This window comes from Dermacentor andersoni, chromosome 5, assembly GCF_023375885.2.
Source record: "Dermacentor andersoni chromosome 5, qqDerAnde1_hic_scaffold, whole genome shotgun sequence".
In the NCBI taxonomy this organism is placed as follows: Eukaryota; Metazoa; Arthropoda; class Arachnida; order Ixodida; family Ixodidae; genus Dermacentor; species Dermacentor andersoni.
In genome coordinates this window covers 61,099,138-61,121,295 of record NC_092818.1, presented here as the reverse complement: position 1 = coordinate 61,121,295, position 22,158 = coordinate 61,099,138, and the positions used below count along the sequence as shown (strand labels likewise).

The 22,158-nt window shown below is 45.1% G+C and overlaps 2 protein-coding genes across 5 annotated transcripts; both read left to right on the top strand.

The window, feature by feature from the left end:
* Nucleotides 1-746: 746 nt before the first annotated feature.
* On the top strand, nt 747-12,746 carry Mlc-c (Myosin light chain cytoplasmic). Its single transcript, XM_050177991.3, has 6 exons — nt 747-826; nt 910-937; nt 1,577-1,717; nt 3,235-3,399; nt 6,000-6,077; nt 12,508-12,746. The coding sequence occupies exons 1-6, from the start codon at nt 824-826 to the stop codon at nt 12,534-12,536; spliced, it is 444 nt and encodes a 147-aa protein (XP_050033948.1). The 5' UTR covers nt 747-823; the 3' UTR covers nt 12,537-12,746.
* Nucleotides 12,747-13,538: 792 nt separating this feature from the next.
* On the top strand, nt 13,539-18,226 carry Mapmodulin (acidic leucine-rich nuclear phosphoprotein 32 mapmodulin). 4 transcript variants are annotated; one of them, XM_050177970.3, is made up of 9 exons: nt 13,539-13,836; nt 14,502-14,608; nt 15,939-16,082; nt 16,169-16,288; nt 16,391-16,556; nt 16,640-16,687; nt 16,773-16,909; nt 17,210-17,270; nt 17,355-18,226. In XM_050177970.3, exons 2-9 carry the CDS (start codon nt 14,561-14,563, stop codon nt 17,417-17,419), a joined length of 789 nt encoding a protein of 262 aa, XP_050033927.1. In that variant the 5' UTR covers nt 13,539-13,836; nt 14,502-14,560; the 3' UTR covers nt 17,420-18,226. The 4 variants fall into 4 exon arrangements, with proteins under 4 accessions (XP_050033927.1, XP_054926719.1, XP_054926718.2 ...); XM_055070744.2 differs by having other exon boundaries at nt 14,454-14,608; XM_055070743.2 differs by lacking the exons at nt 13,539-13,836; nt 14,502-14,608 and adding an exon at nt 15,270-15,475 and having other exon boundaries at nt 16,773-16,873.
* The last annotated feature ends 3,932 nt before the right edge of the window (nt 18,227-22,158 follow it).

Genomic DNA, 22,158 nt, shown 5'->3' with positions numbered 1-22,158 from the left:
AAGTGAATATATGTAAGCCTCTGGGTCACTATCTTCAGGAGAGCATAGGATAAACTAAAGCAAAAAAGGCGAAACGGGAATATATCTGTGTGGTCAGCTAGTGAGTGAGTGAGTAAAAACTTTATTGACTATAAATAAAATAAGGCAAGATGGTCGGGGCCCCTATTCCAGGGCCCACTGGCACGAGCGACTCACTGGGCTTGGTCCAGAAGAGCCAAGAGCCAATTGGCTCTCCCGACCCTCGTCCGCAAGCCATGCCTCCCACTGCCTATTCCTCATTAGTGGATGTTGGTGTAATATGGGGCTGTCCAAGTGCGGAGGCCTCCTGGGGCACTCCCATGCGATGTGCATGTTTTAGCGTGGGTGTGTCTGTGCACCACGGGCACTCGTCAGTGAACCTCGTGGGGTGTATTCTGTGTAGGTGGTGCAAATTGGGGTATGTATTCGTCTGAATACGGCGCCAGTGCCTCTCCTGTTGGCTGTTTAAATCGGAGTGAGAATGTCCAAAACGTATCCGCTCCTGCCTTTGCTGTAGGAGGATGTCACAAGAATTCGGTGGAAGGTCGTCGCTAGGCCATGCCGTTGCTCGGACGTTTAATCTTCGAGCAATACTGTCTGCCCTCGCTTTTCCTGCCAGTCCCTCGTGTGCCGGACACCATATGATAGTATGGTGCACTTCTAGTTGATTGCCTAAAATTTTGTGTATTGTATGGCAACTAATGTCGGCCTAGCAGACAAGCACTTCCGGGCCGGAAATGACATCATTACATGCGGTAAGGGACCTGTGGGAACGCCATTTTAGCTGGCTGACTGGCTGTTCATCATGGTAAGAGTTTCCGTCCGTTATTTTTGTGTCCTGAACTCGTCAGCCAATACTTTCTCGTTAATGTAACTTCTCATCCTTTACAGGCCGGGTACACGGACGATCAAATTAGTGGTAAGTGTACGAACCCACAAACCTGTAACGAGCGCGAAGCTCGTGAAATGGGAATACCGATCCATTGACACACCCAGTTTGTCATCCCGCCGCTTGCTAGCTGCGGTGTTATCCCTCCCGCGGTCTGTGGCTTTGTGTGGTAGTTTATACCATATTAGGAAGTGCGGCAGTGTTTTGCGAAGTAACAGTCGAGTGCTACAGCGATCGAGAGACATTGTAGCCTCGGGCCTTCAGTCACAAGACTTGCGATGCGCTCGTTTCGCAAGTACTTCTGCTTCTCTGAAATCGGTAATGTCATTTCGCACTCATTTCAAAGTGTGGAATGTGCCTTTACTAACGTCGCCGAGGACTTGCACTTTTTCATTAACAAATTTGTCAGATACTGATACCGCTGTTCCGCGGCTGTAGCTGGCAGAGCGGATGTCGAGCGGCGGATACTTGCACAGGCTTCTATGAACAGCGTTTCGGGAAGTTTCTTTTGTGTTGTTGCCTCAGTAAAACAGCATATTGTGCGTCTTAACGCGTTATTCTCCGAATTGTAGGCAGCACATAAACCCGATTGTGACGCGGCCGTCGTCTGCATAGTTGCCCTGTTTGAGCACTTTTCTTGTGGCCCCTTTTTTTCGTTGCCGCATGAAGACTACCAGGAGGCCTTCTCCCTGTTTGACAACCGAGGGGATGGCAAGATCAACATCTCCCAGCTCGGCGATGTTCTTCGCGCCCTTGGCCAGAATCCCACCGAAGCTGACGTGAAGAAGTGCTGCCACCAGCTCAGACCTGGTAAGTTGTAGCGCTCTGCGAAGTACAGGAAATTACGTGGTCGCTGCGGTGTTAAGGGCCATAGCATTTTCAAATTGCATCCTTATGAGGCAGATCAGTGTAGAGATTTGTCTAGGCCTGGCATTTTCATGTAGAAATTGACACTTGTGTGTATTTCCTAACAACAGAATGGGCGTTGCCATTGCTGAGCCAACCGTCATGAACTGTCGTTAATGAGCCAAAGAAGGTGCACTGGAAAAGCAGCCTTAAGAGTGTGGATAAAGATGCCTTCGAAGGAGAGGTACCAGGTCATGCTAATAAACTTTGGCAGGGTAGTAGATTGGTTCCATTATGTCATTGCACTAAAGGAAGCAAACTAGCCAGAGGTGCGTATGGCAGAAGAAGAGAATACAGTATTAGTATATGGCTGACAAGTGATGATGCACTGCATCTCCCAAACATGCTGAGTCCATTGCTGGGCATGTGTTCATAACATACAGCAGATTGTCATGTGGCAGTCTGCATACTCTCAGGAGCCCTCAGTAGAGTTCAATGTACCCTTACCAGTAAACTTGAAGGGCAAAAGAAAAAAAACTGGGATGAAATGATGGACGCGGGACAAGTGCTACCCATAGAGGGCAGCAACTTGCTCTCTTGATAGGCATAATCTATCTCGAGAAACCAAGATCACTGGAACGTAATTTGCAGTAACTGTATCTTTCCCGTTGGTGTAACTCAAGCACAAGCAACAAATACGACTCGTGTTAATCCACTCCTGACTGCTCATTTGAATGCTCCCTAGCACCCTCATTTAAGTCATGCAAATGAGTTTTTCTCATTTGCCACAGTTTGCAAGTAAACCATAGGTGTCTAAATTATGGGTGCAAAAATATTATATACATAAGTGTATACTAAATGCATCACATGTTTGACATTCAAAAAGTCAATGTTAAGAAGTGGCAAAAGGAAGAAAAGAAGCAATGACAGTGGCAGGTCTAAACTAGGTAGATGGCTGGCTGACACAGGTGGAGCCATTATTCTCTTATGTAGAAGGCTTCCATGACTTCCCTAGATATCTTCGCTCGATATTCGGACAATACTGTGGTGCCTTCAAAAATCAACTCGCAGACACATTCATGGCAGGGAACTGATAGGTTGGAATATGCATAATGCAAAAAAGCGTAAGGTGAATATGCAAATCCCTTCAGAGAGCTATTGTGTTATCCTAATGTAATAATGAGGCAACGGCCAGTTTGGCTGGTATAGACAACACCATAAGAATAAGGAATCAAATAAATGACGTTGTGTTGGCAAGACACAGATTTTCAACCCATGTTTGACGCTGCGCGCTTGACTGACTGAATGTTTCTTGAACAGGGCTAATATTGCACCAGGTGATGTCTTTAAGTGGCCAACTTTGTGCAACTTTAAACAGCAAGATGCTTTCCCTTAGTATTGCGTAAACTAGCATTGTGTTCATTTGACTGCTGCCACTTTGTCCTTACGTTTTTATGTTGCCTTTTTATCTCTTGTTGCAGATGAACGGATCAGTTTCGATGTGTTCCTTCCAATCCTGCAAACGATCAGCAAGAACCGTAGCACAGACACGGCCGAGGACTTCATTGAAGGCCTGCGCCATTTTGACAAAGATGGCAATGGCTACATCAGCTCAGCCGAGCTGAGGCACCTATTGACCACCTTGGGTGAGGCTTGGAACTTGGGCATGTCACACATAAAGACTGCATTGCCCATAATGTGATTTGGGGAAGCACGAGGCAAATGCAACTCACTCTCTTCTTGCACTACATATTCTTTCAGCGTGTATTGAGATGCGGACAAGTCGAAAACGATTAGCGTGTGTTCATGATCACCTGTGCTTGTAACAGTGAACCAGATCCAAGCTACAAAATGCACATATGGGGCTACACAGTGCTTTGAAGCTAGTTATGTAGAGATTGCCTATTGCAGTGCAATTTAGCTATGCATAATACGTGTTCTGATTACTTGTTCACATTTCAATTTTTTTTTGCTGATGATACAATTGTGAACATCAAGATAATGCTTCGGAATTAGAATCACTATTCAGATTAATTATGTTTAAAATGCACTGGCCATGTCTCAAGACATTTCTAACATGCTGCTCTGTGCTTTGAATGGATGTGAAGGAACCGCAGATGGCCCAAATTAATCTAGAGCCCTGCACTACGGCATCCACCATAACCCACTGCAATGCTTTGGGATGGTAAACCTCATTAGTCTAAATAGAATGTATTACATAATTACGAGGTATTCCAGAAAAGTATTGAGACCAATTTTTCTCATACAAGATTTGTTTAATATTTACAGTTCAGTGTTATCCCCTTCAAAATGGTTCCCTTGGGCAGCTATACATCGGCGGAGGCATTGTTTCCACTCACCGTAACCGTGCTGGAAGGCTTCAAGTGGAATTGCCTTCAGCTCCTTGGTTACGCTCCTTTGTATGTTTTCGACCCTAACAACATGGTGCCCTTTCAGGCAGGGTTTGATCCTGGGAAACAAAAAAAAGTAACACGGACTAAGATCAGGGAAATAGGGGGGCTGAGAAACCACTGGAATTCCTTTTTTCATCAAAAACTGGTTGATGTGGATAACCCTGTGACAGGGGGCGTTGTCATGGTGGAGCATCCAAGTGGCCGAAATGTCCGGTCTGACTGTCAAAAAAGCAAATCAGCATAGACTTGATTTTTTATTTACTCATTCGAGCTTTCTTCGGTTGAGAAGCGTGAGTGTGCCACTCTTGATTGCAACGTTTTGTTTCTGTATCATACTCGAAAATCCATGATTCATCACCAGTGATCACACGACTGAAGAAGCCTGGATCATTTTCTTTGTGGTCGAGAAGGTCAAGGCACACATTCTTCTCATTGTCTTTCTGTTCAGTAGAGAGGTTTTTTGGTACCAACTTGGCACACACCTTTCTCATGCCCAAATTCAGAGTCAAAATTTGATGAAGGGTAAAACGATTCAGATTTAATATACTACTCATCAATACCAATGTTAGTCAACGGTCTGACCTCACAAGAACCCTCACTCTTTCCACATTTTCATCAGTTTTCGATCTTGAAGGCCTCCCTGAGTGAGGTTCATCTTCCACTGTTACGCGGCCCTCCAAGAATGGTTTGCAAGTGCAAAACTTCCACTCTCGATAAGGAATGTTCCCCAGCAGCTCGTTGAAACATTTCATAGGTCAAACTCGCGCATTCGGCAAGTTTGACACAAAATTTGGTGGCACACTGCTGCTCCAAATTTCACTGTTCCATTTTCATAATGCAGTACAAAACGCAACTTCACTTATCACGCTCTCTAGGGTCGCATGTTTACTGCACGAGGTTGACACTTTCACTGAGCGTCTGTGAGTGTTTGATGCACAAACTATGTGAAGGGGGTGCTTGCATCGCTGCCAGATTGCTCCCAGCATTGCAAGTCTCATTACTCTTCTGCCACACCTCGTATCAGAAACTCCTGCACACGTCTGGAGAACACTTAAAAAACATAACCTCCTCATCATTATACATAAGAGAGTTGCCCTACTTTTCATTACAGTGCAGCTATCTTACGACACCTCATTAAAATGCCCCTTCATCAACCCGCAATTATACAGATTTTAAAGAAGACAGTGAAGGAATGCGCTTCTATTGAAGAAAGTTCAATAGGCATGTGAACCATCCACTAAGTGTTTTGTCATCCCTATGGCTATTTTGGTGTGGTAGTTTCTACCTCAAATTCGTCCATTTGGAAATGGGGTCATGTGATCATGCTGCCATATTGTTGCGATACAACAGGCACTAATGTGGGGTAGCGTTAATGCAGTCCAATCACACTGATAAGTAAGATGCTCAAAGTAAGATCAAAAAGTAAGTAAGTAAGTAAGATCAAAAAGCATGTGAAATCATCTAGGCTCTCCACATAAAGAAAAAAAACCGGAAATTTTGCATTTTGGTTCTATCACTTTACTGCGAAATCAGTCTTCTAGAACGATTTAGCCTAAGCTAGTAGTATGAGGGTGAGCATGCAGACAGGCTTTTTGTAGTTATTCCTTGTGGTTTGCAATAAACTGTCAGTTGCTAGTTCAGTACTTGTCCTGCATGTTTATTTTTCTTCGTGTCATCTTCCTTTTTACGCTGCCGTCGTAATAAGCTTGCACTAACTCGCTCAGTCTTACGCCCTAGCATGCAACGTGCTTCAGGAAGAAATGGCTGATCACATTGGTCTGTGTAGAGGGGTAATCTACATTTAAATATGCATACTTTTTTTTTGTACCCAGGTGAAAAGCTGACTGACGACGAAGTGGAGCAGCTTCTTGCTGGCCAAGAGGACTCTCAAGGAAACGTCCACTACGAAGGTAGAATATATGGGCTTGTTGTCGGGGGTGTACTGTCAGCTTGTACTGGTAGAAAAATTTTCTAATTTTTACTTCATTACTGGATAGCTGTCGACCCATTTGTAATTGTGCTGTGGTGCCGCAATTCCGCGAGAGCTCAACAAACGATGGTTACCTTTTGATTTGACCACTTCAAAGTGTGCACCAAGTGCAGTGTGGCTTCGGATGTGAAAATGGAGACTTCTCATGCTACATAAGCTTACGTGGTGGTCTCGTGGTAGCTGGCGCCACTGCCACGTGCCCACACACCGTGACTGTGCTGCCGGAAGCTGAGACCATTCAGCGCTCGGCGGTACAAGAGGGGAGAGCAGGTGCCCCAGCATTTAGAAGAAAAGTGCGCTATTGTAAAGGCCAGTTTGGCAGCCTTCCACGACATGGTCGTTGTATTACCTTCAACCGCCACGTGGGGCTGATTGGCATGCACTTGAGCTGTGATACAATGTGCCTGCCATCTATGCTTTCATCGACTTGAATAGTCACCTTTTTCATGTCCGAAGCCGTCTTTCACTTGGTACAGGTTTTAAACGGGCACTAAAGGCAATAAGTCGACGTAGAGTGTTTAAATACCATTCTAGAAACCTCGCAGCGCTTGTTTCATGCAAAGAAAAGACTTATCGTATTTACTTGCATAATGATCGCATCCCTAAATTTTGTCATCAAAATTCGATTTTTTTTCTTTCCCATGTAATGATCGCACCCCGAACTTGCTGTAGCGATATGTCGTGTGCGAAGTCTAGCTAATGATCACGCTTACCATCTGTCGAATGCTGTTGAATGCTACGCAAACGACTCTTCAAGACGTACCAAGCGGTCTGCATGCACCAAACATTCTTAAGGATATGCCCCATTTTATTCCTTTCATCACTTTCCACACTTCCATGAAAAAAAAGAAAGCTACAACCAAACTTGCCTTGGCTTTATTATTTGTAGGCTTTATAATGGTTGTGGTCAACAACAACAAAAAAGGCACCTTTCGATTCTTCTCGTCTGCACTCGTGGGCACGCAACAAATCGCGAGCAGCAACCATAGTAGCCACGTTTACACTAATACGTTAGAAGTGTACCCTAGTCATACGCCGACGCTTGTAACACAGCTAAGATATTCACCCACCCTTAGCGGACACGTGCCGTATTAGGATAGTAGTGAAGACAAATGCCGCAGTTTCCGCAGCATACCCTCCATGCGTTTCTATGTCACTGGCAGCTAAGCACGCCCATCTCTGTTTCTGTCCTCTCAAAGTGGACATGGCTACGTTATTGTCACAGACTTGTCGATATTAACGATATTATTCATTACTGATGCAGAAGAAACTGTTTCAATGCGCGTAATGTACTCAAGAAAAGGGGAAAAAAAAATGCGTTCGGCACGTTCGGCTTGCTGTGCCGGCCGCCATATTTTGTTTTGGTGTCCCGCACTGTTACAGCCGCAGCCGCCTGTTTGTTGACCTATCGTCATCCCGCAGCAAATGCCTGATGAAAAAAAATTTTTGTTTTTTTTCGTGGGAAATTTAACCCGCGTAATGATCGCACCCCTGAATTTGTGGCTTTTTTTTTTTTTTTTTTTTTTTTTTGACTAAGAAGTGCGATCATTATGCGAGTAGATCCAGTAGTTTACAAGAAAATTGCATCTGAAGGGTCCGTATACCTTTGTCGCGATTCATATCTACGGCCACCCAACCGGGGAGTGGTGACGTTGCATACACCATCACCGCCCTTTACTGCCGTCAGTGAGCAAAACGGTGCCCGGCAGATGGCGTTAGTTTTCTGCAGATACGCGCAGCCATGGAGAAGCCGAGCCAAGACAGATCGATGGATTTGCCGCTGCAGCTGTTTTTGGTGAAGTGGCGTGGACTGTTCGGGCATCCTGCAACATCACATTAACGTGGAATTCTCTGCTACTTGCAGGTTGTGCAAGTTTCACGAGCCAGGAAAATTAGTGCAGCACAACGTGATAATGAAACTGCTTAACCACGAAAGCGCGGGCGGCGCAGAGTCTTGTAATGCAATACAATGGTCATAGAATTAGTGGTTGAGTACTAGCGACATAATTTAAATGAGGACTGCCTTCGGCATCGGACAAGCACTTGAATGTCCTGGGGAAGTCTCTAATTGTGTCTTGCATATACCTCAATTTCTCGATTAGTACAAAGCCTCTGTTTGCGATAGTATTCACATCTTAAAGTATTTGCCTTTAGTGTCCTTTTAAATAAGTCGCATAAAAGGTGATGTAATTAGCTGTTTCTGGAGCTCTCAAGGAATTGAGGTTTTGTACTGTAGTAATGGCATTGGAAGCTATCGAAGATAGAATAAAAGAAAGAAAAAAATGCAGTGGGCACACAATTTTTGTGTCAGTACTCCTTTAAGGATCATTTTAGAACCTTATATTCATGCTGTATATACTACATAGCCCCATTTTAATTAAGTACTCCTTTTACTATTATGAAGAAACACTAGATCCTTTAACATTCACAAATTTCAACCTGAAGTACAGCAGGGTATTGTGCGTTCACTAGAGAGTTTAGTTTAGGGGACACAAGCCGCTTGCGTCCCCTAAACTAATGCTCTCTACTTTGATGACTAGAAATATTGATTATTCTTGAATTTACATGACAGGATTTAGCTTTAGCAAATGAATACATTAAAGTGAAATCTGATCGTTGAAAATGCTAGCTGGCCTGCAATCGACCATGTAGTAGAGGTGTTTGAATAGCGAAAATTTTATATTGAATGTTAATATTTCAAAAATGCAAAATTCAAATTGTGAATATAAATTGTGCATTTCGCCATGGCAGGTGGGCATCCAGTAATTTTTGTAATATCATATCTATGAAGTGCCAGCTGTCTAAGATGCGAGACAGTTCACCTTACAATTGAAAGAAAAATGTGTTGATGAAAAGCCATTCTTTTGGCGCTAGAAGCCCATTTAAGTATTTAAGTAGAAGCCCATTTAAGCCTACCAATGGTGCAACACTAGTTTTGGATGTTCTGGCCTCTTGGCAAATTGCCGTAAGAACCGGAATATAGGTCGACCCCCGAAACTATAATTCTAAAAAGATGAAAAGACTAGTATAAACCAGCAAGAAATGAACGGTATATAAGACGGGGATCGACTTTTTACCACAGTTTCTTGAAAAAGAGTTCAGGCTATATTCCATTTTCTTAGAGTAGTTTTGTGTAATTCCGCAGGGTGGAGTAACAGTCATGAAAGGAAATATTGACATCCGCCCATGTACAGCACAAAGCTACGAAGGAAACCCACATAGGTTTTTTTGAAGCAAAGCTTCGTAGTTTAAGAAAAATTTGTTCTGGTCTGGGATTCGAACCCAGGACCATCGCCTTTCCGGTGAAGTCTCTCTACCATCTGAGCTAACCAGGAGGCTAGCAGATTGCAGTGCGAGGGTGAATTAATCGACAACTCGAAGCACGAGACAATGAATATGGCAAATTAGTTCTGCTGAATTCCGCAAGGTAGAGAAAGGTTTATGAAAGGAAAAATTGACATCCACTCATTTGTAGCACGAAGCTACAAAGGAAACTTAGACACGTGTACTTTCAAAATGCAGGTAAGTGCATGTACTTTTAGAAGTACAATGCTAGTGTTTTTTTTTCAGGCAAAAGTGTTGTGCTATAAAAGGCTAGAGGCCTGTTGGTATTACATGGAGTAAAGGGGGGGGGGGGGCAAAGGTGTACATAGAGATCGTCATTGTTTAAAAGAAGCTTGCGAATCCAGCACGATGTTAGGATGTAAATGATGTGAAGCTTGTGTTAGCGTGGGTGACAGCCTTGTTGCCCCTGCTACGAGGAGGAAGGCAATGTGTACGATGCTTTTCGAGGGGAGAATGTTCACAAGTGTGTGGGCACAGAGAAGTATGGCACATGTCTAAATACATTTACGGCTTCTATACCTCTTGTGTGATAATGGCACATATACCATTTATGTTGGCCGAGCATTGGCGTATACCTAGTTGCGCATACGCAGTGGCCCGATTTGTTATCTTCTCTACAAGACGTTGTTCAGCAGGGACCACCCTTAACATCGAGAAGACGGCAGAGAAAGCTTCACTTTAAATATGAAAGAGCGAATAATGTTAGGAAAGTAAACAGTACAACATACAAATATTCAATAACCATTGAATAACTCAAGATAAGCAGTATTATTATATTGTAAACAATGGGTAGGCCTATTTGATGATTGGTAATAAATCACTGAAATTAGGAATGAAATGTTTTACATGCTCTAACATGTCAAACACACAGTGATGTCAGAGTTTTGTTTGATATGTAAATGAACTTGGACGTGTCAAAGAGCAGTTCTATTGGCAACACGACAATAAGTGCCAGTTCGCTTGTGGCTTTCTCTCGGAACAAAGACGTTCTGACGATGACTTGGGAGAACGGTTGTTCTTAATAAGGAACTCACGGCCTGTCCTTGTGCATGTGTCTAACCACAAAATGGCGATTTGCAGCCGTTGCTGGGCACAACTCGGGGCCACCATCTCATGGGTTCAATGCATTCACATTTGTAGTAAATTGTATTGAGGACGACGCAACGAGCTATGGAAAGAAGAATGATAGGTGTAACACTAAGGGATAAGAAAAGAGCAGATTGGGTGAGGGAACAAATGTGAGCTAATGACATCTTAGTTGAAATCAAGAAAAAGAAATGGGCATGGGCAGGTCGTGTAATGAGGAGGGAAGATAACCGATGGTCATTAAGGGTTATGGACTGGATTCCAAGGGATGGGAAGCGTAGCGGGGGGCGGCAGAAAGTTAGGTGGGTGGATGAGATTAAGAAGTTTGCAGGGACAACATGGCCACAACTAGTACATGACCGGGGTAGTTGGAGAAGTATGGGAGAGGCCTTTGCCCTGCAGTGGGCGTAATCAGGCTGATGATGATGATGTATTGGGAATGTCCAGTGGCTGATTATCTGCAGGGCTGTTCAAATGGAGGAAATTCCGATTCAAATGGGAATAGCACTCAATAAAATCAACTTCTCAATATTTGATCAAAGATTGAATATTTTATTGTTTCTGAACAAAGAGAAGCATGCATTGGAGACCTTATGGCAAAGAAAAAGGCTTGCCTGCATTGCTTGCTACACGTGATGGTCGGTCACGACTGGTCACCTCAAGGGTTTGTAAAAGAGTAACCGAAAGGTGTTCATGTTTCACGCAGCATGTGATTGATATCAATCAAACAATTTGGGTGCACTACTATGGCACTACGCATTGCTTTAGAGTTGCAAAACCAGTGAGGTTGGCCAAATAATAAATTGCTGTGCCTGAGTAAAGGCAACAAATGCACGGGCTGCATGAAGGTGAAGCTCCTTTACTGGATGGCTGGAAATTATTCGTCGGAAGTTATCCACCTCGTGTGTTCGCTCGGGAACTGGTGACTCTGCACAACAACTGTGGCTCTCCTGCAGGAAAGTCACTCAGGACCACCTGCTTTGTTCTTCACCCTTTGGGCACCAGTAAATGTTTTCCCTTATGTTAGAAGAAAAGCGAATGTTCCACAATTTTGTGCGATGAGTTTTCCAATAAAAACCATCCAATTCATATTTGAAATATTTAATGTTTGTGCACCCCGAATCTTTGATTTCAAAAACTGAACCTCATAGCTGCAGTCGGCACAATCTGTGCTCAACTCTTCTTCTGTCATATCTGCTTGTGACAGTTAATATTAAACAAATAGCCAAGCAAGTACTGTCATGAATTCCCTTTGCCCTCCGTCATCTGGAACTGCTTTTAGCAGCTCCCAGCGTGGTGCACAGTTTCCTGCTTTCCCCTGTGGATTGGCCAGCACCTTTGTCTTGTTTGGTGACTGGGTCCTAGAGGCTCAAGTGGGAGCAGTATCAGTGCGGCCGCCTATGCCCAATTCGAAGTTTTTGTGCAGGTACCAGCAAGTTTTATCTGTGTAGTCATCTGATAGTAGGAACTGTCGAAGAGAGCATCTTTAATGTGTTATTTGCTTTCTCGGAGACCGAGTTAAAAAAGAAAAGCATTCACTTACACATTTATTTCCACAGCAATCTCTAGAACTTTCTGAATCATAATAAAACAAATTTCAATTTTCAGTAGCACTGTTCACTGTTGTTAATTGTGGTTAATGCATGCTCATTGCTATTGCATTGACTCTCTTCTTTGTTCATTATCTTACAGTGTACAAGCCATAAGAATGGAGTTGCTGAAGGGGGAAAAAAAAAATTGTGCGGCATGTGTGGTTGTCGTGGCGTCCTATGTACTTGTTCATTTGTATATTTTGCAGTCCATATTTCAGGGTTTAGATGTTGAGCCCTTTGTTGAGGGCTGCTGCAAGATTTAAACATGTATGTTGTGATCAGAACCCATTATATCATGCAAGTGTGAATACTTTTTTCTTGTTGCAGACTTCGTGAGAATGGTGATGAACGGCTGAACTCTGCGGTGCAGCATCTCCAAAGCTGGCTCGTAGAGAGTCGGCGGTTTATGAAATGTGGGGCCAACTCTTCATTCCACAAAGAATGTGCTCTGTGCTGCCAGAGAGGAGACCATAACTCAGTGCAAATGTATTGACTGCATTGACGACTATGTATTTATGCTTCATGAATGGTCTGGGAAATAAAAATTTCTGCAAAAAAAAAAAAAACGTGTTTTATTATAGTAAAATTAATGAAGCCTGGGCAGTCAGCTGTTCTACTTGAGCTGGTGATTTTTTGCGTCTATGATAGACTGAATAATAATTGAAAAAAAAAAAACGTTATAGTAAAATTAATGGTGCTTCGATAGTCAGACACTTGAGCTGCCGATTCTTTGCGTCGATGGTAAACTGGCTTTGTAATTTTGAACTGCGGCGAAGCGCTGTGGAGTCGCCGTTAATGAATGCGTAACGACGCTTACAGAAAATGTTTCAAGGTCAGGGATTCCATTACATCACTGTTAGCGACACGTAATGCACGGCCCAACACGCCGGTAGCTCCACGGCCGTCGTGTATCTCAGACAGGCGTTTGTTCAAAGCTCGCGCCGATGAAAATAACGCATAATACGATGGTTACATTCGCAGCGGCATGCAGCCCCGTTTCAAACGGTTTCCGTACGTTAATATCGTCGAAGTGCGAATCTGCCCGACTGACAAGGGCGCGCCCATCGCGGCTTGGAATGCTTCCTTCAGAAAAAAAGAATGCGCGCAAGAAAGTAGTTCGCCCTACACATGCGTGTTTCCGTGTTCGGCTCGTTGTGTCGATAGTCGTCTTAAAGGTGTACAATGAAAACACAATAGCCATTGCGCTACTGGTTTAAGTTGACGCAAAAGTACATTGCGTTGGCTATTGCACGCCCTTGGTGAAACGCGGCTCGACTGAGCGAACGCGCGGTGCGCGGCCGCGTTGCAGCCACGCAAATATCTCGTCGATGCAATGCCTGTTTTGCGGCAGAGCGTTGGCAGCTAGCGCGGCTGGTGCGGTACCGAGTTCGGCATGTCGCAAAACCCTTGCGGTACTGTGGCTGACATGGCTTGCGCGGACTTGACACTGAATGCAACATTTTTGAAGCAAAGTGTGGTCGGAAACGTGTCCAGGTGCCACGAAACGAAGACGAAAATTAGTTAGTGCGCGGCGGGCGAGGCAAGCCTGTCGTAACAAACAAACATCACCGATGGCGCCGTTGCGGACCGTTTAATCCAGAGCTCTCTGTGTAAAGCAAGCGCTGATATCAACTAGAGAACATGCGAAAGGTACCGGTAAGCGTTTTTCAAGTTATTCGCACAAAGTACATAGCTAGAAGCCTTGTTTCGATAGCTTCGCAGCTCTTGCAAATGGCGAACCACGTAACACGTGATCACCGAATAATTGCCTAATGTTGTATCCTAGCAACACCGGCTTTTATTGCGATGACTACGTGCAGTTGTGGTTTTCGGTCATTCATGACACTTTTGAAAACTGCAATAAATGTGCGCAGCTGTGTTTGTCACGAACTCGGCTTTGTTAAGACGTGATGTTGCAGCTATTTACCAACCGCACGCAAGAACCACTACATAGCTCATCGGGGAGGCACGCGGGCGATCAGCTGATTTCTTGTAACGTTAGTAAAACGCCGTGTAACGTCGTGTACTGATTTAAATTGCCTGTTACTTGGCACAGGCACGCGTAGCGAGTATTGTGTTTGCGCGAAAAATAATCGAGGTGTGGTGTGGTGGCTTACAACGCTGAAAATACTATTTTTCGTCTCCACCAATCGGAGACTCGGAGAGCCACGTGACGTAGTCCTTCCTCGATCGTTCGCTGCTTGCGATTGGTTGTTTTGAACGTGACCTCATGAATAGTAATTAGTTTGCTACGGCGTACATGTACTTTGAAGGAGGACCCCATATTGAGGTTGCCGCGCTGCCTGGCGCCTGCTTTCCAGCGCTCCCAGAGTTCGAGCAAGTCGGCTGCGTGCCATCCGCCTCTGCTGCTGTCGTGCAAATGGAGAAGAGGATTGAATTGGAGAAGCGGGGTAAAAACCCCGAGCAGGTGAATCTTTTCGTCTAGTTTGTTCGCGGCACGGCTTCGCCTTGGGCGGAGATTATTTTTTTCTGCACTATTACACTTTTCGTGCGGCTGCGAGCGCAAAATGTGCTTCCTGTGGGAAAGATGCGATATTGGCGGTTCGTGTAGTCGCCGCTAGTTCTCTGCAAATTTGTGATGATTCGGGCTTGTCGCTTCTGTTCGAGGCATAGGTAGCGCGTTTCCGTTGCACAGAATGCGCGTCAAATAGGAAAATCGTTGCATGGCGTAGGGGGCAGCTTGCCGCCTAAAATGTTCGAAAAATTCGTACTTTGTGTCGTATATCCACTTATGTAATTGCGTGCCCTGTATAAAATTTCACCATTGGAACTTTCCTCCGGCCCTCTTGTAATCTAACTGCACGAGTAAGACGATCTAACGGCAGATGCATAACGTGGACGGTTTTCTCCTGAATGTCAACATGGCGCTATTAGCAAAAGAGGACCTCGCAGTGTCATCTTGGAAAAGGTCGTCGTTTGCTCGTTTGCATCCCCTGTGGCAGCACTGGTTTGCATGCGTCAGTTACTCAACCGCGGTTATCAGTATCGCCGTCAGTGTTTGTGTAGACCGTACTAGACCACGTTGTGCGGCACCGGTACGCCGCCATTATCGGCCGAAGGTGCGTGCCTCGCGGTGTTTGCTGATTGGCAACTCGAAATGATCACATTTTGTCTCGCAGTATGCAGACATATCCCGTTTCTCGGTGCCCGGTGGTCGTTGCGAGGCTCTGTACGCCCTGCTCACGGTTTATGTCAGCCCTGGGCCATGTCTGGCCTTGGTTGCTTGGGGATCGACCGCCATGTTGACTCTCGGCTGGATTGGCAGCGCAGTCAAGTTAGAAAAAAAAAGTTAACAATTAATTCGCCCGCCTCCGTGGTTTGGTGTCTGGCTAGTGCATGCGTCGAAACTTTTGTATTCAGGCGCGAATCATTGTCGCTGGATGCTGTGGTGTTCGCGGCTGCAGTATGTTTTTATTTTTCGAGTTTGGCATCGCGCCGATTCGCGCTTTTTTTTGTGTGTGTGTGTTCATGTATGCGCACTTTTCAATATGGATCCCCTTTGTGTCCGGTGCCGGAGAAATGGCGCGCTTACGTTGAAACTACGTAATTTTCGTCTGCGGCCATGTCGGTGGATTGTGCGAGTAGGGCGTACTCGCGATGCGCGCAGCGAAAGACGTCCGATGCGCGTTTGGCATCGTGCGAGGCGTTTCGTGCCACGGCCGGTGGCGTCGCGAGCGGCATCGCGGCGGCGGCGGCTCGTGTAATCTCATTCCCTCCCGCTCTTCCCGCCTCCGCAGATATCAGAGCTCAACCTCGACAACTGCAGAAGCACCGCCATCGTCGGCCTGACAGAGGAGTTTGTCAACCTCGAGACGCTCAGCCTCATCAATGTCGGCCTCACGAGTCTCAAAGGATTCCCCAAGCTTCCCAACCTCAAGAAGGTGAGCCGGCTAGCTAGCGCGCCGGTGTGCGCTATGGCGGGAGGTGGTTGTGGGGGTGATTCCTTATCTCTTGCCGTTCTGTGCAGTTGGAGTTGAGCGACAACAGGATCTCGGGCGGCCTCAACCTCCTGCATGGGAGCCCCAAGCTTACGCATTTAAATTTGAGCGGGAACAAAATCAAAGGGCTGGAGACCTTAGATCCTTTGGTGAGTGTATGTTTCGTGCACATACGCGAGTACCGTGCTGCCGACCAAGCGTTTTCCGCGTGCCTTGGAGAAGTAATCTTCGTGTGCCTCTGCTTTCTGTAGAAAGAGTTCAAGAACCTGAAGAACCTCGATCTTTTCAACTGTGAAGTTACGAGCATTGAGAACTACAGGGACCGTGTCTTTGAGCTCATCCCAAGCCTCAAGTACCTGGATGGCTACGACAGAGACGAGAAGGAGGCAGAGGACTCCGAGGCAGACGACGAGGATGGTGAGAAGCTGTTCAATGCATAGTGCTGGGGCACCTATGTTAATTACTTGCATTCGTTTCTCTCCTCTTTTACTTACTTCCAGGTAATGAAGAGGATGATGAAGAGAATGAAGTGGATGGAGAGAGTGACGGTAAGCTGTGCAGGGTTTTCTTCTGATGTTTGCATTCTTTTTTTCCTCTTCTGGTTGTAGCTGACTTTTTGTACATTTTCCTCAGAGGATGACGAAGATGATGTGAATGTGGATGATGAAGATGATGAGGATGGCGAGGAGGACGACGATGTCGATGAGGAAGATGGAGAAGATGGGGAGGAAGAGGTCGGTCTCGATTACCTAGAAAAAGACGACATTGATGTTAGTACCATTCATATATGGAGACAGAAAGTGAATGCCTTGTAGAGCCCTGCTCTCTCTGTTTTCAATTTACGTGCGCTGGCTAGTAGGAACTGGGCACCTCTGCACTGTCTTGGAAGGACTTATTGCATAGTTTTGTGCATATAGTTTGAAGTGTTCAGACTCCTACCCTAAGCAGCTGGTGCTTGCATTCAGTGCCCAGTTCTTGCTACATTGGAGAAAGTTTTGTGCTATGGTTGTCTGTAAGTATGCTCTGACACTTGTGTGTGTGCGTGCTTTTTTTTTTTTGTCCTCCTCCAGGAGGAAAGTGAAGGAGACTTCTACAACCCATACGATGTAGATGACGATGAAGACGGAGATGGTGAGTTGGCGACCAGAGTGTGCTCACTGTTGCAGTGGGCTGTTTGCTGCAGGTGTGCTTATTGTGCGGATATCTGTTTTGCAGAGAACGAGTCTCCTAAGGGCCAGAAGCGAAAGCGGGAAGAGGAGGAGGAGGATGGGGAGGACTGAGGGAGGGCGGGAAAAGCACTCAACACCAATTGGAACATCCCGGCATCTTTACTTTAGTTTTTTTTTTAAACGTCTTCGTCATTGTCACCTGTAGACTTTGTACAGCGGCGGACAGAGAAACAAAATGCAACATCACAATCGCATCATCCTCGGTACCTGTCCCTAGCTTTATTTTCCCCCTGTTCATTTCACTCTTGAACAATTTTTTTTTTTTTCTTTCCGTTAAAGCTTTTGCTTGCTGGGTGCCTTTAAAGGTTACCTACTAGACGCATTATTATATGCTATGTATAGGTTGTTACTGCTGAACCAGATTTCGTCTTGCAACGACTGTAAAAATGGTCACGCTTGCAGCCGTGCACATTCCAAGAGGTGTGCGCTGTTTGGGGGCGCTGCCATCTTTCTGCGTCTGCTTGCCTGTGAGGGGCGGCACGTGAACTTTGATACACAAGGCTACACCAAAGTTGGCCCAGAAAAGGGGGTGGCCTCTAGGGACGGTGCCGTACGGGCGCATCCTCATCATCATCCACACAATTTTTTTTTTTCTCGATCCGTGTTCTTGGCCCTCCCTTTTCTCAATTTGCTTTCAAACATTGAATGAAATGCCTTTTATTGTCGCATGTTGGCTGCGAGGGAAGTGCCTGTGCAGGTGCATTTTCTCTTGCATGCACATCTGCAGCTGTGCGGGCGCTTCCACTGCTGCTACCTGTCTTCGGCGGCACAGTAGTGCTGCGGAAGTGTAAATTATCAGCAGGGGCTTTGTCCAGTGTTTGGTTCAATTGTTAAATAAAGTTTTTACTGAAACGGCAACCACCAACGCTTGCAGTGTCACTGAACAAGGGGAGCGTACACACTCTGCAGAGTGCTATGTGCCTTGGCAAATGCTTGTGGGCAGCTGTGTCAAGACCCTTCCTGTGCATTGATGGCAGGACAGGTGACAGCTCTGGTGCTGAACTGGACGAACCTGCCAGCTTCTGACTGGTAACACCTGCAGGCCTATTCTTGCTGTAACCCTTGTACATTGTTCGACCCACTCGTTTGGCAATGACATTCTACTGCAGAGACTGTTTACAGGTTTCGTTTGTCTTCATGTCGATGCTGATGGAATGAGAAAACTTTCTGCCAACGCCAGCAAATCTCTGGCAGTCAACATTAATCCAGAGCACCTCCACTATTGCATTGCAGCGGGTCACTGGCTTCAGAAGTCATGGTTTGGTGTTTATAATATTTCTCAAATGAAAAGCTTTAACTAAATTAAAACTTCCCCTAATTTTGGGGACTTGTCAATGCTAAAATTCATGAGCTTGTGGGAAAATTGGCAATTATGTGCAGCTGTTTCATTGACGAGTGGAGGTACCTGTAACTCGTTTTCAATTGCTGCAAGGTATTGCTTACAGGGTTTAGTGTTTACATCACTACTGTGCTGTTGCATAATTGTAGTAGTGCTAAATTTTTACTTGAGCTAATTGTGTATTACTGAGGCGCTGCATAGTGCATCTAACCATGTCATTCAAGCAAGTGAAGCACTTTTCAGGTTTGAGAGATTTTAGTTCGTAGACTTGGGTGTAGTGCTGCTGATATTTCTCGTTGCGAGAGGATGTATGAGAAGTAGTAATGCACATGTGCCAAGCAGTTCAGTAGTTGCTAGCATGACAGGTTTGTGTGCAGTACGTGAATCGTGGTTAGTAAGTGGTCTGCTACTAAATAAAAGAACCTGTCTCAAAACAAACTGCAAACCGTTCCAAAATGATACTGCGCTGACTACCAACTGCAAATTTCGCACAGCGGGTGCTTTACAAACTGCACGAAATTAAATGGGTGAAAACAAATAGTTCCCAAGATTCTGATGGCACATGGTGCATATGATCCTTGCATAAAGGTACGGAATTTGTTGCACAGTTAATGGTGCACTTGCACAATCTGCTGATAAAAACCCTGTGTAAAGCTTTCATGAGCAAGTTGCTTGTCGTGCATCATTAACGATTTGCATAAACCTTTCGGTTGGCAGCTTGCACTATGTCCTGCATATTCTTTTGTGTGACCCATGTTGGCACTGGTTGATATTGTAATATGTGTGAACTACCACACACCTATTCGTGCAATCGCTGTGCGGCTGCAGTTGTAATTCCTGCCCATCACCCATTTCTGTTTTTTTGTTACCTAACGTAAATGTTTAATTTGTTCAGCAGCGGTTGCCACATTTGATTCATAGTCTTCTGCAACGTAAGTGTCCCGTTTAGGTGGTATTTAATTTTATCCTTACGATTTGGTTTTGGCACTATTACGAAGTCCTTACCATCGTTTCCAGCAGTGCACAGATATGTAATGTGAATTGTTTGCATAGTTACATTGTATGCAAAAATAGCTCCACACAAACATTCTGAAATGCGTCAGGTATGGAAACAATTTCCTGTGTCGCAGTGAATTTCTGACACTTGACTAATATAAAAATTTGCCTGCTGTACATTAATACTATAGAAGTGCATTCGCACTTAGACTGTTGGTGTACACACAGACTGTTAATTTCTTCAGGTCAAGTTTAATCGGGGAATATGTGCAGATGTATGGAACTAATTTTATATTTTTCAGTGATGGGTGTGCTTGAACCGTTATCGCAGCTGATATAGTTGGCATCAAAAGCCTCTGTACACACAGCCTTGTATTTGAATTTGCAGTCTTTGCTGTAGCGCATGCGAATGGTATAGCGTTGCACCATTTTACTGGTCCATGAACTTTTAACGTGGGACTTGCATGTGTACCTCAAGGGAATATTAACACCTGTTGCGCTGACTATAGAGTCCTGGTGATGATTTAGGCAGGTACCACTTAAATTGGTAGTACTTTACTGGCCATGATAAATTTTCTGCCTCCAGGTGTTTAATTTGCAGCTCCATGTTTTGGGAAAACATTCTTTCGAGCAACCGATATGGCCAGTTTGATTTGCTCACACTTATTTTTTCATGATGCGCGTTGCTGCGCAGTTCCAAGCTTGTGCAGTGCCAGTTCAAAATTCCAGCCATAGTGGGGCAACGGGGCCTTTCGGAAACGGGTGCGGATGTGGTGCAGGTGTTCTGCTTTTTCATTCGCATCTCGCGCCTTCCATTGCTGGTGTTGTCTAGCGTGTGCTGCTATTGTATTTTTGAATGTCCATTTAGGTCATTCGCAGTTGCTGTGCTGCAAGGAAAATAGCCAGCATTACGACAGCAAAAGTGGTCAGTGTAATGGTCTAGTTGCAATGTTGATATGCAAGCTGTTGAAATAGAGAGAAATTGGATACCTCGATATTGTGAAGAGGTAGTAAGAAACTAGTAAGAGTTATTAAGAGCTTTTTGCACCCATGTCGAGATGTGTTGGAGGGCCACGTATGAGTACAGACTTCTCTCATTAACGTGGGTGGTGGTGTTGCTGTATAACCATGCCATTTCTGTCAGTACGGCCACAATTCTTTTAGCATCTACTGCCATGGCTCCGAAGGGATCGTCTGCTGCCCTGCTGTGCATTACATTGGCATGGACAATTCCAACGGTGCTGGGCTTGAACTTAGCTTTTTTTTTTAAACAAACAGTGCCTTGCAGAGGGTGTCATGCTTGTGCCGCTGAAACAAACGGTGAAGTGCAGGCAAATCGAATGGACCTACAGTTGAATACACCGACTTCATTAGGCAGCAGTGCCTATCATCACCATGCCGTGTACACTCTTTAAAAAATTTGCACCCTGTGGGGCTTGCCTTGTCCCGTAACAATAATTGTCATTTGTCTTGCATTCCTTTCAACTCTGTGCGGCCCAGTAATTACGGGCCATGAATGACACGCATGTTATCAGAATGACTTAGCATTCTCTACAGGAAAGTGGTGAAAGAGATCATTTTGCTCGTGAAGTGAACGTCCACACACTCCAAACCCTAGAAAAAGCACTCGAGCATCTGAGAGCCCTAAATAATTAGCTATTCTAGAAACCACTTGGTTTCGTTACCCTGAGATGGATGCGTTGCAATGCACTGGTTTGCTTTGTTCCTGTGATCATCTTGGCTGCCACATGCAAATGCATTCGTAAAGTATGCATGTAGCAGCATTATCATACATAGCCCTACTGCTGCACTACGTTAGTAAGCAAAGTTGGCTTTGTGATGACATCACGATGCCAGGACCAGCATTATTGAGATCATCAGTACCTATCTAAAATATCTTGTTTCCCTAACTGCCATATGAGAGGCGACCCAAAAAAGTGTGTACATCAAGCTCAGTTTCCTGTTTAGCAATTTTTTATCCAACAGACTTCGTTTAAATTTGTATAAGGACGTCAGACGGTTGGGGGAACAGCACTTTTACCTTGAAGTGCCCAAGCAGTTGGAAAATGCAGTTTGAAAAAGTGGCCCAGTCTGTGGAACTCTGGCAAGGGGCTTGTGAGCCATGACAATGCGCCTGTCCACACAGCAGCGAGTGTGCAACAGTTTCCAATAAAAATGAGACGAGAGTACAGAACTTCACCCTCCCTACTTCCAAGTATTTGGCCCCTTGAGACTTGTCTCCAAAAGTGAAACGAGACCTTTTAAAGGAAGGGGTTTGTTGCAGACTTGGAGAGAGTAAAGGAGAAAGCTACAGAAGCAGTGAAGGGAATTGAGGTCAGTCTCTGCTCTTGTGATGAGCGATCGTGCAGTTCATTGCTTCTCTTCCTTGGCTGCCACGCCTCACGTCGGTCTTGCTTCTCGTGCCAGCAGCTGTGCAAGTGTGCGCACTGTGCTC

Coding starts and splice junctions, on each gene's coding strand:
- Mapmodulin (XM_055070743.2), top strand. CDS start 15,299: ATGATCACATTTTGTCTCGCAGTATGCAGACATATCCCGTTTCTCGGT. Junction 16,083..16,168: donor AGCTTCCCAACCTCAAGAAG/GTGAGCCGGCTA, acceptor CGTTCTGTGCAG/TTGGAGTTGAGCGACAACAG. Junction 17,271..17,354: donor TGACGATGAAGACGGAGATG/GTGAGTTGGCGA, acceptor TCTGTTTTGCAG/AGAACGAGTCTCCTAAGGGC.
- Mlc-c (XM_050177991.3), top strand. Junction 3,400..5,999: donor GCACCTATTGACCACCTTGG/GTGAGGCTTGGA, acceptor TTTTGTACCCAG/GTGAAAAGCTGACTGACGAC. Junction 6,078..12,507: donor AGGAAACGTCCACTACGAAG/GTAGAATATATG, acceptor TTCTTGTTGCAG/ACTTCGTGAGAATGGTGATG.